This window comes from Girardinichthys multiradiatus, chromosome 2 (assembly GCF_021462225.1).
Source record: "Girardinichthys multiradiatus isolate DD_20200921_A chromosome 2, DD_fGirMul_XY1, whole genome shotgun sequence".
In the NCBI taxonomy this organism is placed as follows: domain Eukaryota; kingdom Metazoa; phylum Chordata; class Actinopteri; order Cyprinodontiformes; family Goodeidae; genus Girardinichthys; species Girardinichthys multiradiatus.
In genome coordinates this window covers 39,338,972-39,357,276 of record NC_061795.1, presented here as the reverse complement: position 1 = coordinate 39,357,276, position 18,305 = coordinate 39,338,972, and the positions used below count along the sequence as shown (strand labels likewise).

Sequence of the window (18,305 nt, the reverse complement as noted above, 5' to 3'; positions counted from 1 at the left end):
GGCCAGGTAAGAGAAATCTCTGCCGTCCTTCTTCAGGATTTACTGAAGTTATTCGTGAAAAGTTTCTGAGGTGACTGATTGTGACACACGCTTTTCATAGACAAATCTGCGTGTCTTTTTGATCATGAGTAGCAAGTAATGGCGAAGAGGTTGAGAGGTGATCGAGGCATTCCGCAGAAGTTCTCCTGGTATGAGTGGAAAATATTTGGAGAAGGTACGGAAAACAGCAAGTGTGCATTTCTTGAGTGTTTATTTCCGAGCAGTTGGATTATTTATAATCGTTTATCATTATCCATTATACTCTTCGTTAACCCTATTGCATGCAATAGGGATAACGAACTGTCAGATCATTAAAAATAATATGTCTAAATGAAGTTGTTTGGCCAGTGGCAGTCTTTAATTTGGGCGATGTGGCTCACTGCCCAGGGCAGCACAGCTTTTGGGGCATATTAACTGGGTGACCCCCAGGGTTACACACAGTGTATGCACTGTAAGAAAACATCATTGCATGGCTAAAGTTCCTATCTGATTTCATGCTTTAGTAAATGGCTGTTTCACTGTTTTAAGGAATCTTGACTGGATTTGATCAACTTTAGTGCGAAGTCAAAAATCTTTAGGCTGGTCAAACTTGAACTGAATTATTCTAAGCAACCCAAAGGTTCTTCAAAACCGTTTGAGACCTATAAACCTTGCATTTTAGTGGTCAAAATACAAAAAGGGATCAATCATTTGGCCTTTAGTGAAAGCAAACAGCCAAGGACATGCAGGAAAGGTCCTGAGGTTGGAAGTCGAACCTCGGTATAGAGTACCTGCTCTACCACTAAGCCATACACCGCCCCAAAAGGTAGCATCTTTAATGGTGTTTTGGATTTGGATCACCTTGGATTGTAGTTGGGGAACAATTGCCCAGGGCTCTGTTCAAGCAACTGCCACAGTAGCTGTGGCTGAGAATAAGGATGAACAGTGTGTAGTCTGTTTCATGTGTATTGAAAAAGAGTATTTACTAATTAATTTTAACTTCCACCATGTATCTTTAATTATAGCTCTTTAATTTCTAAGGTAACCTTTTTCTTTACACTGTCACCTGTACAAAGTGGCACAGCTACTTTCAAAGCCACCCTCACCCTTCTTCACCCCCCACCTCTTCCTCCTGTTTCCAAATGCTCTCCTTTGAAGCGATGATGCCCCATCTGTCATATGCGAGCAAAGAGAGACCATGCTCTGCTCTTCTCAATTACTGAATTCTCCTCATGCCAGCTCCGGTGGGACAGGAGGAGGAGCAGGTGGGTGGCAGTCAGTGCGATCAATCAACATGAAATATTCAGCTTTGAATATACACATCATTTACTGATGATGCTACTGCCGCTGCTGTTCTTGTTAGAAACAATTCCCCACCAAAGAAAAAAAAGTCATATTCTTCGAGTTGCTTTATAATAGTGACCAGAGCCGGCCCAAGGTTGTAAGAGTCACTGAGCACAATTTCATTTGGGGGGATTCTTCTAAGTAAGGCCATCGCAATTATTATAGATTCGATCGAATCGGGGAAGAGGGATGAATGTTGCTGTGTTGTTCACAAGAAACTACGGCAAAGAAAAAAGTCTCTTACTTGTTGATCCGGAACAGTTGGCATTAAATGTGAGACCGGCTCAGACATAACCAGCAAAAATGACTAAATTAGTTTAAAATATGACTCATAAAATCAGACAACTTTTTACCAAGTGGCATTTTGTGATCAACTGACATTAGTTTGACTTAATTTTAATCTTAATGAATGAACCTGCGTTGCTATGGGCCCCGGGCCTGTTGGGGCCATAGGCAGTTGCAAAGTTCGCTTATTCCTCAATGGGCCCTCACTTTCACAAATCTAATTGGTGGCAGAAAAATGGACCAATTTATATTCAGGTGAAACAGTTTTTTTTTTTACAAAATGAATATTAACTCATCAGCAATTTCCTAAAATGATCTACATACTAATTTGATGGGAAATGAATAGAGTTTGGCTGGAAGAAACAGTATTAAATGTAACACTGCAGCCTGTTTCCTCATTATGCTGCTGTAAATTCAGACAGATTACATGACAAAGCTCTTGTTTGGCAACTTTCTTCCCTGATAGAAGCACTTGTTTGAACATGAGGCACATGATTTAAATATCTGTAATCCACGGTGAAATCAACAGGCCAGATGAACTTTTTGGCTCCCTCTAACCACCACACTGAGCAGGATTTTCTCTCCCGCAACAATGCCTAAGCTGTTTAGACTTTAGGCTTAAAAATCACTTGGAAAAAGAAAGAAATACAAAAGTTATTTGATGTCTCTCTCAAACGTTGAAATCCCGGAACTTTGAAATCGCATCAGAGAAAAGTCATTCAAACTCTTCAGGAAACTTTTAATCTTCTAAGTGTATGCTTTGTGATAATAATATCGCTGTGATGTTGCCTCATGAAATTTGCCCGAGTACCATGGCCCTAAGTATTTGAGCTATGAGGCAATACAGTGAAAAGCATAGCCCCCTCATATGAGAACACAACAGTGAATAATTAATAACCTTGCTCCAAATTCCAGGAAAACAATAGCATATTGTAGGAACGCTGCACTAATTTAACTAGAAGAGGGAAAAACACAGGCTTTAAGTTCACCTAAATCTCTGATCCACTTCTCTTGCATATGTGAACAGGTTTCTGATCCAGTTACTCCAGCTTGCACATATAGAATATGGTGCTGCATGCTTCTAATGCAGTAGTGTAGTGTTGTTTGCCTGTGAGATTAATCAGAACCCATTAAATACCTCTCTCTCACCTGCTGGCAGTATGTGAGGTGGAAGTGCACATGCAGGAAGCTATTTTCCACAGGCCTTCTCTCTTGGCTGTCAGCTCCCATTAAGGGGGAAGGTGTCATATCTGTAACACAGCTGAGTGCAGATGGCAGAGTGGAGGGGATGGCTCACCGATTTAAACAATGATTAATGAACAGAGATGGAAAACAAATTACATTGGACTATTGGAGGCTGGGAATTGTTTTTATGAAAATGTTAATTGTGTCTGCCAGGCTGATACCGGGGCGTGGGGGGAAGGGTGGAGCGAGGGCAAGGCGGCGAGGAAACCAAGGGGCTACTGATAGGACGTCTAGTACTCCCCCGGCTCAGATTATCGGCGTGTCTCAGCATGCTGCGTTTAATACCGCACCTTGGCTTTAAGACCTCTAATGTGCCATAACTTTTAAGGTTTGGCTTTTTATGATGAACTCCATGAAGAATTGTCGCCCACCAATGCACCAATTAGCGTTATCTCTAATAATAAGTGGTTGTAAGTGACGAGAGAAGGCGCCCTGTTCTAGTTGTAATTATTGCAGGCGGGTGCAGCTGCACTACTTAGGGAGATGATGATAATTATTTTTCTTTTTTTTTCATTGCGGGTTGATTATTTAAGAGCATCATACACTCATCAGAGTAATCAGGAGAGAGTGATTAGTGAAAATCCACGAGGCTAACAGCTGCCACATTAAACACTTGCCTCTGTTGCCAACACACAGAGGCAGTCAGAGCCCTTTCTGCAGGACAGAGACGAGCGAAAGCACTTCACCTTCAACTCCTGGACCACATGTGTTTGTTAGAAAGTCAAGGCTCGGGAAATGCAGAGAATTACAGTAAGCTTCCCATGAAAAGATGTGTTTTTGTGTATGCTACAAGGTCGATCTGTATTGCTTTGGGAGTGATCTGGAAGGGAGTGGAAGTTTGATGTTTTTTGGAAGCATGGGAAACAGATATAGTTACAGTGCAGTAACCGTGCTCTTTGTCTGTTGTTGTATCACACTTACTGGACAGACTATAATTTAAACTCAATCAGCCTTACGCTGCATGCAGTTTGCTACAAACAAAATGCTATGGTCACTGTTTCTGTTTGTTCTCCTATTTTGTTTAACATTTTTTACTGGTATATTATTAACCAGTTATCTATATTAGGAGCTGTGGTGATCACATCATGTCTGTAAGCCACTTTAAAAAAGTGGCTTAGTATTTTAAAACAAAAGCAAAATGAATATGAGCATGGCTAATATTACTAAAACAGCGGACTCCACGTCTCTTCCCTAGAAAATGTAGATCCTTACCTTTAGACTGAGATTTCCTAAAGGTTGCCAGCAGTTTCAAATCCAGCATATTTCATGACAAAGAGAGGGTAAGCAATTAAAAGGATCAAACAGACATCTTTGCTGTCCTCAGTTCAGCCTTCATGTTTTCTAGTAAAGATCTTTCTCTCTCTTGCTGCCAGAATGAACCACATGCATGTCTCACCATTTCAGAAAAGACAGTTTCTCCCTTTTAATTTATTGGTCAGACTCTGCCTTAATCTCAGTCACTGGTCTGTTATATATAGTTTGCCATAAATCCAGCAAGACGCCAACAGTTTTTCAATTTTTTTATATTAGTTTTATTGTATTTACATAGAAATACACCTCTACAACTATGCATTATCTTACAGAACAGAGTATTGTTTAGCATGGATAGTACGCTCAAAGTGTGATTTGTGTTTTTCTGGGTTTGAGTTGTTCTTCAGTGGTACTAATTGAATTCTATATGGTTGTAACAAACCACCTGAATCATGGTTGAGAACACTGCAAAGGTTTTTGGATAATTTTGGCAACAGAAAATGCAGAGAAGCACCATGTGAAGAAGACCATGGCAGACTGCAAATTTGAATGAAAATTTGTAATTCAATACATCATAGTGGATTGTTCATTCACTATAGTGTAGTTAATTGTTCATTCACTACATTGAAGCGAATGAATGACCAGACATCCGATTCACCTATGCACCAGTCCGATGCACCAGTCATAAAATTCAGTGTTCCGCTCCTAATTTATGGATTCGCATGACCCCTGCAGTGGGATTCAATATAACTACATGAGGCAATCCCAGAAAAATATTGCATTTATGACTGGCAAATATGCATGGAAATCAGTCAACCCTCATCACTGTTTGCTGCAGCCTCAACATCCACATTAGCATCCATAATGACCTCTAGATCATCAGTCATTTTCATACCAAAACAAATATAAGGTTGAACCTTTTGCAGTTGGAGATCTCCTTCTGTCTGATCTTTGTGACATTAATCTCCATCATAGCCGTTTTCTTCAGGGAAAAGTCAATCAGACTTGATGAAAACCCTTCAGGAGTCAAAATTTGCTCGTCCAGCATTAGGTTTACTTAAGCCAACAAATCACTTTGAAACTATGCTGGTTGTTTAGTGGTGTCAATCAGATATCAGGTGACCCAGATATAGTACACCTTGTAAAAATCAAATTTTTTTTTGGAGCAAGCTTTTAAAAAATTTTTACTGTTGTGAAATCCTGTGTGAGAAATCTCTGCTGTTTTTTTATGAACCATATAGTTGTTGAAAAGGAAATGCATCTCTGGTTGTTTACTTGACAGCGAGTAAACCTTAAACAGCAGCTTGATAGAGCTTGAGATCAACACTGGGGGAAAATTGGAGATGTGCTCCAGCAACGCCATGTCCGGTGTTCACGCCGCTTCGCCTGCTGCTGTGCAAGGCCCGCTAAACTGAGGGCTAATTCTCTTAGCCCAGATGTTGCCTGAGCACAGTCCTGGGATCCCACTGGGTTGATGAGCTCAATCAGTGAAATGATGAAAAGATGATTTTGTCCCTGTAATTACAGTGTGTAAACTACTTAGCTAGGATTGCAAAGGAAGTCATTTTCTAATTACGCTGGTACCCCGTTGTCTAATGGTGGATGTTTTGTTGTTTTAGAGAAACAGGGTGTGTGTGTGTGTGTGTGTGTGTGTGTGTGACAGAGAGAGAGAGAAAGGGAGAGAGAAGTAGGAAATTTATTAGGGGTCGGTGCTCTGCTGCGGAGGAAAAAAAGACCATCACAAGGGCAAGATGGCTGCCAAATGAGAGTTCATTGAATTATCAGCCCAGTTAATGTGCCTTGGATTATGCTCTTTGTTTGTCAGTTTTTTCCTGTGGATGCCATAGCTTAATGAGCTACTGTAAGTGGCATTACCAGAGCCCTGCTGTGATTTTGTGATGACTCGTTTAATGACTTTTGTTTTTAGTGCCTTCAAGTGCTTTCACAACTCAAAGTGGATCGAGTTTTTTCTCCACTCCTTCCACGTTCTCTAATATTAGCTGATGTGAAGCACAGATGTAAAAACAAGATAATCCCCTCACTGTTAGGAGTCCTGTTGAACTAAATGGTATAGCAACAAGAGTTTGCATCTCTTTCATCAGGGGAGGTTGTACTTGTCGGGAAGGCAAAACATATCAGGATCTGTGTGAGTTTACGTTGGAGGTGGCTTCCGTCACGCGGGGCCCAACCATATGATCCAACCTACACCATGTGGATAGGCTCCTCTTGTGCAAGGCATCCCCTACGCACCCCACACTGTTAATTTGCCCCGTCATACGCCAGAGCTTTGTTTGTGTCCAGAAAGAACAGGTGGTCTGTGCAAACATGAGCAACTGTTTACACATTTGTGATTTAAAATACATTCTATATGCATGTGCCAGTGTATATGTGTGTGTGTGTGTGTGTGTGTGTGAGAGAGAGAGATGGAGAAGTAGACTGCATGTGCTTCATGAGTAAGTGGCTTGCCTTAATGTATGTGACAGCTATTGAGAAAGACAAATTAATGCTTTCAGTGCAAAGTTAACATCTAACATTCAAAACATACACACTGATCTACAATATTATGATATTGCATGTGTTCCTTAATTTGCCTGTGGCTGTTTCATTTCAACATATTCGATGTCCCATAACTTGTATTTGTGAGCTTTTGTCACTTTAAAGATTTAAATGGATGCTTCAGGATTAGTCATTGGCTAGCTGTATCAAGGCACATTAAGGCTTTAGAAAGTTCTAGTTTGAAAACAGCTGCATATTTCTTTTAATGAGATACCAGAGGAAGTGCCAGAGTGGGTGGATTTGTTTTAAGCATAGGGTAACACAGTGTTTACGTTACATTTCAAACAAAGCAGTTTTTTCCCAAACTGCTGCTTGTGATTGGTCATTGTAATTATGGTGGTATATGACTCTTTGTGGTTTTTATAGGTCGGTAAGAGCTTATTTCTAACAATTATTTGATCCAATCTATCTTTGGTATGGAGCAACATGACCCTTTACAATGTTTTACATCAAACAGGAAATCATTCATGACTCATTTAAACAGTCAAGACCTGACAATAATTTCATTATAGTTCAAATATCAGTATATCATTGTTTATGGTGTTTGTATCTTCCCTAAGAACATTAGTGTTTAGTTAAAGAATGAACCAACCAGACACGTTAGTTCTAGTTGTGTACAACGATCAGACATAACATCATGACTACTGACAGGTGAAAAACTCTGATCATTTTTTTTATCATGACATGGAATGTTGATGGCTTGCAATGGTCAGAAAAAAAATTGTTCCAAGGAAAGAACAGTGGTGAACTGGCGAGGTTGTCATTGGGGGCCAACACTAATTAATGCATGTAGGAAACGAAAGCTGGCCTGTGTGGTCTGATTCAACAGACAAGCTGATGTAGCTTAAACTGTTGAAGATGTCAATGCTGGTTCTGTCAGAAAGAGATCAGAAAGCACATTACACCACAGTTTGTTGCATATGGGCTGCATAACTCCAGATTAATTAGGGAGCAGGCAGCAGTCATTAATCAAGAGTGTTCGGAGGACACCTTGTACCTTTAAGGCATTTCCGGGGGACTTTTGTTTTTAGAGAGCAAACAAAGCTAACAATGACATTTGTCCCTCAAAATAAACATTAACATCAAATTTTCAGACAGATTTTTATTGACCAAAACCTATTTATTATTGTTTCTTATAAATAAATAGGTATTAGTAAGATTCCATTTTGTATTACTGAACCTACATGCAAATCTGTCCTACGCTAACCTCCACTCAAAAGTTGCCAACCCTGTCTGCAGGAGATGTTGGCTTGATTCATTTAGTATAAACCCAAATAAATTTTTCCAGGAGGCTGAAGCTAGCAGTCTGAAATGGTCAAGACCGATGTGGACCGCTATTTTTAAGATAACTTTATTTCAAAAACATAATAGAGGTTTATCTGAAAACTATTTTATAAACCTTTAAGTTTGTCAATTTGCATTCGGTATGTAGAAGGCAGTGATCTTCCTGTACATAAAGTACTGAAAAAAAGAGCGTGTAAAGTGTTTAGATGTTTTTGCTTCTTTTTGGTTTGCCTTACTTTTTTACTTGGCAATTAATGACCAGAATCGCTTTATGTTTGGTTGCTATTATGTGTTTCACATAGGAAGATCACTGGTGGTGCACTGCGTCCTGCCTGTATTTCCTGTGTAAATAAGCATTAGCTTCTGTGTAAAAAAGGGCCAGTGCCAAAGTTAGAAAGTGTCAAATGTTCAAAAAAAGAGTATTCGCATAAACTGCTTTGAGAGTTTTGAAATTTAAGGAGTAAGACTACCTTAAGCCTGCATAAAAACTAATCAGGATTTACAATAAATGAAGATGATAAAATAGTTTTCCGCTAACGGTAAGATATTGTGTATAACCTTTTATCATAACTTAACTTAAAAAATGTCTGGACTGCTTTAAAAGCTTCCAGTTTTTTGTGTCCACTCATACCGGTAGAGGCTCATCTGGTGGCATTCTTGCAAACCTGCTATATTCCATCAGAGTTGCGAAAATAATATCCTGTATCTTTAAGGAACTAGTTTATTATTTGCCTTGTATTCAGTGCCACTAATCTGCATTACTGAGAGAGAGAGACAAACAAAAATAATCGAAAGCTTCCTTTCACTGAACATATGAAATAGCTGACTCCCAAATAACTGCACATCATTGCCGCACCACATGCACGCTTGATTTATTTTTACAGGGCACAAGCCAGATTTTTGATTGTCGTAAAAGGAGTGGGATAGATTTACTGCATCCAAAACAAATGTGTATGTATTCCTTTATGAGTTCTTTAGCTATTACTCACAAGGAGCTAGTTTGTCAGTGCTGTGTGTGCTCTTTCTGTGCTCTGTATACCCGCAGTAATGAATGGTGCTGGTTAGACTATTCTGTCTCCGTCAGGCTTTTGGGAGGCCTACAGAGGAGCTCCTATAGGGTTTCATTAATCTGGCTGTCAGAAAGTATATGGGCGCTATCTTTTGCACGGGTCATGCCGGGCAGCTGTGTTACCACTGCCCTCTTCCTTGTTCAGGCTCTTCATCCCCCTGACAGGGGGATGAAGAGCCTGAACACTTTGGTGGGTGGACACGTGGGTTGATGTGAGATGAAGGGGGGCATGAAGTATGGCATTGGGCCTTTACTTTCCACACATGATCCTGCTTTGCAACATTAAGACAATCACCCTTTTGTAGCCAGCGAAGTCACTGAATTCCAGGAATTTTGATCATAACTTGGAATTTTGAGAAAGGCAGACCCGCAGTAGAAACGATGTGAGATATCAACACATACGTTCAGCATCAAACTGCTTCAATATCAAAAGCATGCCAAGCTCTTCTGTTAGTTTCAGGTGGTTGAGGCAAAGTTTACCACCTTAAACACATCTGTAAAACAGAACATTGTTGAAATTTGTGAAATCCTGTTTCAGTTTCTCCACTTATTACATGCAGAAAACATATTTATTTGTATATGTTTAACTGTGCAGTTTAACTATGCGGCATCCTCCACAATCATTGCCCCCATTGCCCCAAGATGTGTAAAAAATGCTTAAACCCAATACACCTCCTAATGCAGTATCATCTTATAATAAACGAAATTGTAAAAAATAAATAAAAAATACAACCACATTTATTCTGAGTACATTTATTCAGTGAGGAAGAAATCTTACATTAAGGAATAATGTTTTATTCTATAATCCTCTGTGGCTCCCATGCTATTTATACTTTGGATCCCCTCTTTTACCAGTCGCTCAGCACACACAGAGATGGATCTTTGACCATCCGGAGAACTTGGGTCCTCCCACAGATTTTTTAAAGGATTTATGTCTGGGGATTATGTACTAACCATAGAAGAAGGGTGAGGTGGTGTCTGGTGAATTTGACAATACGTTCTGGATTATTATTCTGTTAAAGTTTCCAAAGACAACCCATTTTTAGTTTTCTAGCTACTGCCACCGGATATTGATGTTAATGATGTGATGCCATGCACTCAAACAAGGTAACCAGAGGGTTAGGAAGAGAAACAGGCCAACAGCATTACAGTTCCTTTACCCTACTTAACAAAACAAGATGCTTTTCTACATATTCCTCTTTTGTTTTATGCCAGACTTACATACAGTGTTTCTTGGCAAATAGCTGTCTCAGTCATCTGACCAAAGTACACAGTAGAGTATATTAAACTCCCCATGTTTAATTTTGTTATGATGATGCAGAAAAGGCTTTTTCCTACGATACCTCCTAAACAACTTGTTGGAGACTTGGTGACCCCAAGATGCCACTTGCAGCAGTTCTTTAAGAGTCAGCTTTGGAGATTTTTTTAGCATTTGCTTATGGGCTAGAGGTTCAAAGATTTACTAACTAGATGTTCTGAAACATTCTGATTAACCTTAAAAGAAAAGTATAAACAAAAAAAAAAAGCTTAATTTCTATTTATTTTAAAGGAGTTTTTGGATGATTTTGTTAAAAACAGATGTATTTAAATTAAATGTTGCATTTTTCTTTAATTTTCTAAATGTGGCAAAGAGAAACACTTGGAACAGAAAATGCTTTTTCTTGGCATTTCTTGCAAACAGTTTGTTAGCATTTGGATAACCTCTGATGGTTTTTATGGAGATGTTTTTTTGCTGCAGTCCTCTAGCTTTGAACATTTCTTGACCTCCCCTACCCTCCTACTCACTGTGTGTTGGCAAGATAAACCCAGGTCCTCATCCAACCCTTCTTTGTCACAGTTCAAAGTGGTTAAAACTTTTTAATTATTGCTCTGACTCACACACACCTGCCTTATTATAATGGAATATTCATTCATTAATTCATTCATTCATTCATTCATTCATCTTCTATACCGCATATTCCATAGTGGGTCACGGGGAGCTGGTGCCTATCTCCAGCAGAGGCAGGGTACAGGGTTATAGGAATAGTCTATTGTTTATTTTTATATAAACGATTCCCTTTTTTAAGTCTTTGGAAACACCCAGAGGTGGCAATAATTTTGGAGAGTGCCGTAAATCTTTGTATGATTTTAAGTATGTTATTCTGTTACAGTGGCTTTTATAGGTTTTGTCTCTTTTTGCTTTCAGATCATTTTTATATCAGGCTCAATCAGAGGGGTTACTGCAGCTGTTAGTTAAATTCTTATGCATGTTTTTATGTTGCACTCTGAACATTTTTAACCCAACAATTCTTGGGCCAATTTAAACATTATGCACTGGACATCTATCTATCTATCCTATCATCATGTCTGTATATATTTACAATGTTGTCAATATGCCATAAATTATAATACACTACAAGGTAAAAATGTTGAATTTTTATCTTACTGGGAAAATTGTTTTCAGAATCCTTTGTCTGACAGTAGTGGAAGCAGATTTATCGCTTTATCTGAAATCATCCTAAAGGCGCAGCACTCTTGGCTGCTTTGACTGTGCATGTGTGTGTGTCTGCCACATTTTTGTTACTCTTTATTGCCTGTGCTAAATCACACCTGCTCCTTTTTCCTCTATGTGCAGCCACACCTATGAAGCACTGCTGTGACACTGTGCTTCATAGCAATCAAGCAGCCTCTCAATCTGCACCAAAACAACCTAATCCACTCTGACAGAGAAAAACACCTAATGGCCCAGCACACATCTACACCAATTTCTGCAAAACCTGGCCAACACTGAGAAGTGATGCATTTTTTTTTTTTTTTTTGGCCTCCTTGTTATTGCTTAGTTAATCAGAAATGCCCCTTTCATAAATATGAAGTGGATCCAGTGTATGCTAATGTCATTTGCTTACTTTCTCCCTGTCAGATATGATTAGGTCAGCCCCATATTCTTACATTGATCTCAGACATGCTGCTCAGAGAGGCCATGGTTGCAGGCAGTTCTTTATCTGTGGTTTTATATGTAACAGTTTCATGTCTGACTGAAGTTGCTATGCAGCAGCAGGTGGCTCAGACTCATGGTCGAACTGATTTTTTAAGAGGCATTTAGTTGCATTAACTCTAGTTTGGAAAACTACTTTTTTTTTTCTTTTGGGATGTGCTTCTCAGGTTTTTGTGTTTTTGCTTTATCCACTCTTTCACCTTGATGTGCCACAAGTGAGAAAATGCGCTTGTTTTGCTCTGTAAAAGAAATGCACACAGTGGTTAAGGTATTTTAAGAAAAAATGCAGCCTTTGTAAAGCAATTTAAAGCTGTTTTTAATCAATTATTATTGATTACGTGCAGATTCCAAATTAGATACACTGTGCAATATTACACATTCAAGGCTACACTTTGATAATGATATTATTAGCGGCAAATGCAACAATGATTATAATGACCGTAATCCTTGAAAGGGAGTGGGAAGTGGGAGGAGGGTAAACTGTGCTTTCTGATATGGCATGACTGCAGACTGCCAGGTTAAGAAATAAAAAGTGAATCTTTACCACTTTTTGACACAATCTGCAGAATTTTTCAGAGAAGGCCTGTTCTAATGGCTGCATTGATTTCTTATCTGCAGCTCAAAGAAGCGTGCACTAAACATATCTCCCGGCCTGCCAACTTTTTATCTGTGTGGTGTTGTTGCACATAATTTTTGTAACTGTCTGAGGTTGCAATCCAGGATGATGTAAGCCTGTGTTAATTCAGAGTGGACAGTGCAGCCTTTGTTCTGTGCCCTTTGCTGCTGCTCCGGAGCTGTGCAGGGCTCGCCTATGTGACCTCTACCATTGTAGCACAACGTGAATTTGAAGCTTTGTTTTCTTGCCACAGTTGAATTGAAAACAGGGAGCTGGTAAGTGGAGGCTTTCCATTTGAAAATCGTTCCCTTACTGTGCTCTGCTATTTGACTGTTTTCCTTGCAATATTAAAATGTTTATTATTCTTACTGTTGTGAGATACAGTGCATTGGAAATGTTTTCATGCCACTTAAATGCAACAACATTTTGTCACTTTATGCCTTACATATAAAATCTGAAAAATGTGGGATAAATTTGTATTTATCCCCCTCCACAGTCATCACGCTTCTCCCCCCAAGAGGTCACCCATGGTAACTGCGGAGGAGCTGCAGAGATCCACAGCCCATATGGCAGAATCTATAAACTATGAGTCAACTAATAGTCATGCGCTCCACAAATACTTAATAGATGGCCTTAATGGAAAAGTGTCAGTAAAATCCCTTATTGAAAGAAACCCAAAAGAAGTCCTGTTTGCAGTTTGCCATAAGCCATGTATGAGTGACAGCAAACACGTGGAAGGAGGCACTCTGGTTGGGTTCTTTAGCCAACATGAAAAATGCTATGTGTGAGGGAAAACTTACATTTCATTTCATTTACAACTTTCATCTCTGTGAAACATGGTGGTGGCAGCATCGTGAAAAAAAAAAACTTTTACAAGTTGCAACAGACTTGAAACTGGGGCGGTGGTTCACTGTCCACCAGGACAACAGCCTTAACCAAACAGTTGGATCTACAATGGAATAGTTATTAAGAAACCATATTCATTATTGTTTGCAAAGAGGAATGGGCAAACAATTTCAGTCTGTTGATATGCAAAGCTAGCAGAGCATACCCAAATAGTCTTGGAGTATTATTTGCAGCGTAATCTGCTTCTTCAAAGTACTGACTCAAGGTGGTTGAATATAAATATATGCTCAACTTTTCATACTTTTATTTGAAAAACATGTGCTAGTTTCTTTTGGTCTAGCACATAAAGTCCTAACATAGTACATGGCAGTTTGTGGATTTAAGGGGGCAAAATGTGAAGAAATTCAAAAGGTATGAGTAGTTTTATAGGCACTGGAATAATTCTGGTTAAGGGCTTTCCACAGATATGCAGCAGATCTGCTTGAAAGAACCATAAGCATTTACTTTCACGTTGCCCTGAACGTGTTTCACTTTTTGTGTGTGAGTTGCAAAGGAAGGCCAAGTAAAGTCAGATCCACTTTGATCTTTGTGCTGCTTTTGCATCGTGTCAAAAATTTGATCTAGACAAGATTTTCACCGTACTCTTTTGTAAAGATGAGATATTTGTTGAGGAAGCCTTTGTGGTAATACATAATCAGCATTTCTACAGTCTCCAACAATAATCTAAAACCACAGGTATACTTAACACAGGATGAGCAGTGTCAGAACCCACTTTGCTCTATTTCCTGACCTATTTGTGGTGCATCACTGGCATTATACAGCACTTGCAGAAGTACAGATTTACAATATACATTGACAGCAAATAACTGAACTGACACAGAGATCTGCTTATGTGACTCTGTGCTTGTTGTTTTTTAATGTGTTTGCATAATGTGCATGTTGTTGCAGAGCTTTAATGCAGATAATTTTGCTTTTGTTCTCTTCAGGTCTAGGCAACAACAAACTGATGCCTCATCTGCACAGCATGAACCCTGATCCTGCTTCAGCCGATTAATTGCAAACTGACATCATTTCACTACCGACATTCGGACTGTACCAGACCAACACTGCTGACCACCATCACAGGAACACTACCCAGTTTGTGAGTGGGCAGCTTTACTACCCCAATCATCCACCCAGTTAGGAGCCAGATGGCACTTCTGGCCAATCAAATTGTGGATGCAAGAATACTCAGCAGTATGAACGGGAGAGTGGAGCTTTCTCAGTTCCTGAGAATCACCAATCAAAGCGTTGTCTCGCAGGTAACTTCTGCTCAGGATGACAACCGCAAGAATAGGAAGTATCCCTGCCCATTGTGTGGGAAGCGCTTCCGCTTCAACAGCATCCTCTCCCTTCACATGCGGACTCACACCGGGGAGAAGCCTTTCAAGTGCCCATACTGCGACCATAGGGCCGCGCAGAAGGGCAACCTGAAGATACACCTCCGTACACACAAGCAAGGCATTCTGGGTAAAGGCCGTGGTAGGATCAGGGAGGAGAACAGGCTGCTTCATGAGCTTGAGGAGAGGGCCATACTCAGAGACAGGCAGATGAGAGCTGGTAACATCAGCCAACAGCAAATGCCAGCATCCAATACAAACCAGCTTCAAAAGGCTTTTCTGCAGACTGTCCCAACAGAGTCGCAGTTCTCAGACATCTCTGGTGCAGCAGATCTTCCACCACATCCATCTACATCTCCTATAGTGACGGCCATCCCAGATGAAATCATCCAGCCCCAAAGCGCTGGCTTCCGCTGCTCCTTTTGTAAAGGAAAGTTTAGGAAGCAGCAGGAGCTCGAGCGCCACATCAGGATCCTGCACAAACCCTATAAATGCACTCTGTGTGAGTTTGCTGCTGCACAGGAGGAGGAGCTCATTGGCCATGTTGAAATGGCACACATAACTGCTGATTCTGGTCCAGGACAGAAACTGTCAATGGGAGCCAGTGATAATAGGAAGCCCGCTGGTGAATTCCCTTGTGAGGTGTGCGGTCAGACCTTCAGCCAGGCCTGGTTCCTGAAGGGTCACATGAGAAAACACAAGGACTCTTTTGAGCATTGCTGTCAGATCTGTGGCCGTCGCTTCAAGGAACCCTGGTTTCTCAAGAACCATATGAAAGTCCACCTCAACAAGCTGGCTGCCAAGAGTAACATCCTCTCTGATCACGACTCATCTGTTACCACGAGTAATCTGGACTACCCGAGCAACCTCTATTCCCAATACATCTCCAGAATCCACAACAGGTTCCAGGTGCCCGACCGAGCAGATTTACCCGATTATAACCACATGATGGCCACAGCAGGAACTGACATGAAGGTCAGAGAGGTTTTGGGGAGGATGATTTCTTCTGGTCCAGGTCCTCTGACAGATTCAGAGAGTTCCTTATTGGCCTTAAATCATCTCCACCCTCAACTGAGCTCCACTAGCATGGAGTATCTGCAGAAAGTAATCTCAAACCAAGATGCTCTCAACAACAGTGGCAGCTATGCAGGTTGGCAAATCATCCCACCAGGGCTGCCTATTGATCAGCAAATTTTCAGGCCGAAAGACCAGCAGCAGCAGTGCTCCACCTACTTGCCTGAGAGGGGGGTCCCTGTAGATGATGGGAAACTGTGTCTTGGTGACCCAGACACCAAGGCCATCAGCAGACCTGGGAGCCCAGGCAGTGTGAGTCACCATGGGCCAGCAGAGATGATCACAGAAGCAGAGAATTCCATCAACCACCAACAAGAATCTTCCTCTACACCTAAAGGTAAATAATGAATGAGCAAGTCAAAGAGCAGTACTCATAATGATGATGATGATGATGAGGGTATTGTCAGAATTAGAGATGCACGATCAGTATTTTATGGCCAATTTTCAATATCTGGCTTCTGTAAAGCTTTGACCTGCCAATACCAATTTTAGCTAATTCTGGTTCCTCTTTAAGAGCTATAAAATGAGAAAATATCGATTCTTAAATCATCCAGATTCACATGACGTCATATCTCGAAGCAGAAGACTTGTGAATAAAAATATTTTTAACCAAATACCTTTCACAGCTTTTCTGGTAAGATGTTTTAATGCACGTGGCTTTTGTGGATGTTATGAGGCTAATAGGAATACAGCTGTAGTTTTTGGCTTTGTGTCTCTGCTGAGAGAAGTCAGCAAGTGGAGAAATACTGATAGTTAAGCTTGCTGAAGGTTTTCAAAGAAATGCTGCATGGGCACCACCTACATGTTTTTTCTTTCATTTTATAAAGCGTTAAAACCTGTTCAAGTAGTTTTAGTTGTAGTTAAAGTTTCGTTTCTATTTATAGTTAAGCCCAGATTATTTAAACCCCTGGCAAAATTAGGTTTAAGGCAAACCTTTAACATGTGTCTTTTCGCTGGAAGTAATATTAACATTTTGGAGTGTGCTGTCAGAGTCCTCAGCTGAATCTGAAAATAGTCAGTCATTCATGTAAAGGAATAAAGTTTAGTGTGAGTGCCTTGAGGCCTACCAACCACAAAAACTCATGACCAAATTATCAAAATACTAGTAAGAACATGGAAAATGTTGGTCAGAAATTATAGGAAGGGTTTGATTGCTGTAGTGCCAATAAAGTTTTGTTTTCATGAAAATAATTTTCAAATGTAATCTGTCAGGTCTAAGAATTTTATGCTTCCTCATTGAAGACCCTTGTCATAGATGATGTGGACATCTGTTAGAGATTTCCCATCCTTTCCAACATTTCCAAATCCAACATGTTAAATGACCAAGAGATCAAACGTTCAAAGGAAGAAAACAAAGCAAACTCGCTGTACTGCATCCAGCCTTCCTATTATTAGCTAAGAGTCTTGCTCTTTCTTGCTCACTCGCAGCCTGTCTTAACATGTTGCAGAAGATAGTTTCCTTTTTAAAACCTATTTACGTCTCTCTCCTTCTTCTGACTTCATTTTAAGCGCTGCTCTGATACTGAAAACAGCTGTGTCTTCCTCTCCCAGTACCAGTCCTAGTGTGTTGGGTTCACTATTCGGATAAAATGGTCAAATTTTTAACTTTCAGATTTTTTTGTTGTTAAGTATTGATTAGTCACAGATCAGAAGTTGGCTAATTTTGGGTCACCAGTTGATTTCTGGGTGAATCTATACCCAAATTGGCTAGTTTGGTTTGTAGTTTGTGCCAAACCCAGCATGTTTTCAATTCATAAATGTCTTGATTTTTAAAAATTATGTATTTTTTTGTTGTTGTACAAATGTATGCTGTAATCTTTCTGTCACTTTCTGTAGGTAGGCATGAAGCCCAGGGTCAGCAACACACTACAGATATTATCATCCACAAGGGCTTTGTCTTTCTTTTAAAGATAATGGCATCATGTTGAATTGTGGGGATAATTAGTACCCTCTATTTTATATCTGTCACATCCCCACCCCTTGCCTACGGGGGCACAAGATGTTAATGCATGCCATCTGGTGTTTTTAATGATTTGATATATACCACCCAGTGATTTTTATGATTTGATCTACCACCTGGTATTTTTATTGATAGTGTTCTTTTCCACCTGGTGATTTGGATGATTTGGCTCAATGGGTAGATGCCTTTCTTGTCATGGCATCCTGCTAACATGTTATCAAGAGGCTAAATTACTGCTGCAACAGCTTTGTTAAGAGAAGACATTATTTCAAACTTTGTTTTATTTCTTTCATTGCTAATGCGTTTGTGTTTTTTTCTTTTTTGTTTATTCTCCCTGGTGGAATAGGACTGTCATGTACATCCGAGTCTGTTACGCTCTGGTGGGATTTGATCCAGTATCCTCT

The 18,305-nt window shown here is 40.0% G+C and overlaps 1 protein-coding gene across 1 annotated transcript in view; it reads left to right on the top strand.

Annotated features, from left to right (window-relative positions):
* Positions 1 to 138: 138 nt before the first annotated feature.
* Positions 139 to 18,305, top strand: part of LOC124857873 — a 38,646-nt gene continuing 20,479 nt past the window's right edge. The window contains exons 1-2 of the mRNA XM_047349433.1: positions 139 to 188; positions 14,642 to 16,278. Coding sequence (XP_047205389.1) covers positions 139 to 188; positions 14,642 to 16,278 — 1,687 coding nt within the window. The remainder of the gene's footprint in view (positions 189 to 14,641; positions 16,279 to 18,305) is intronic.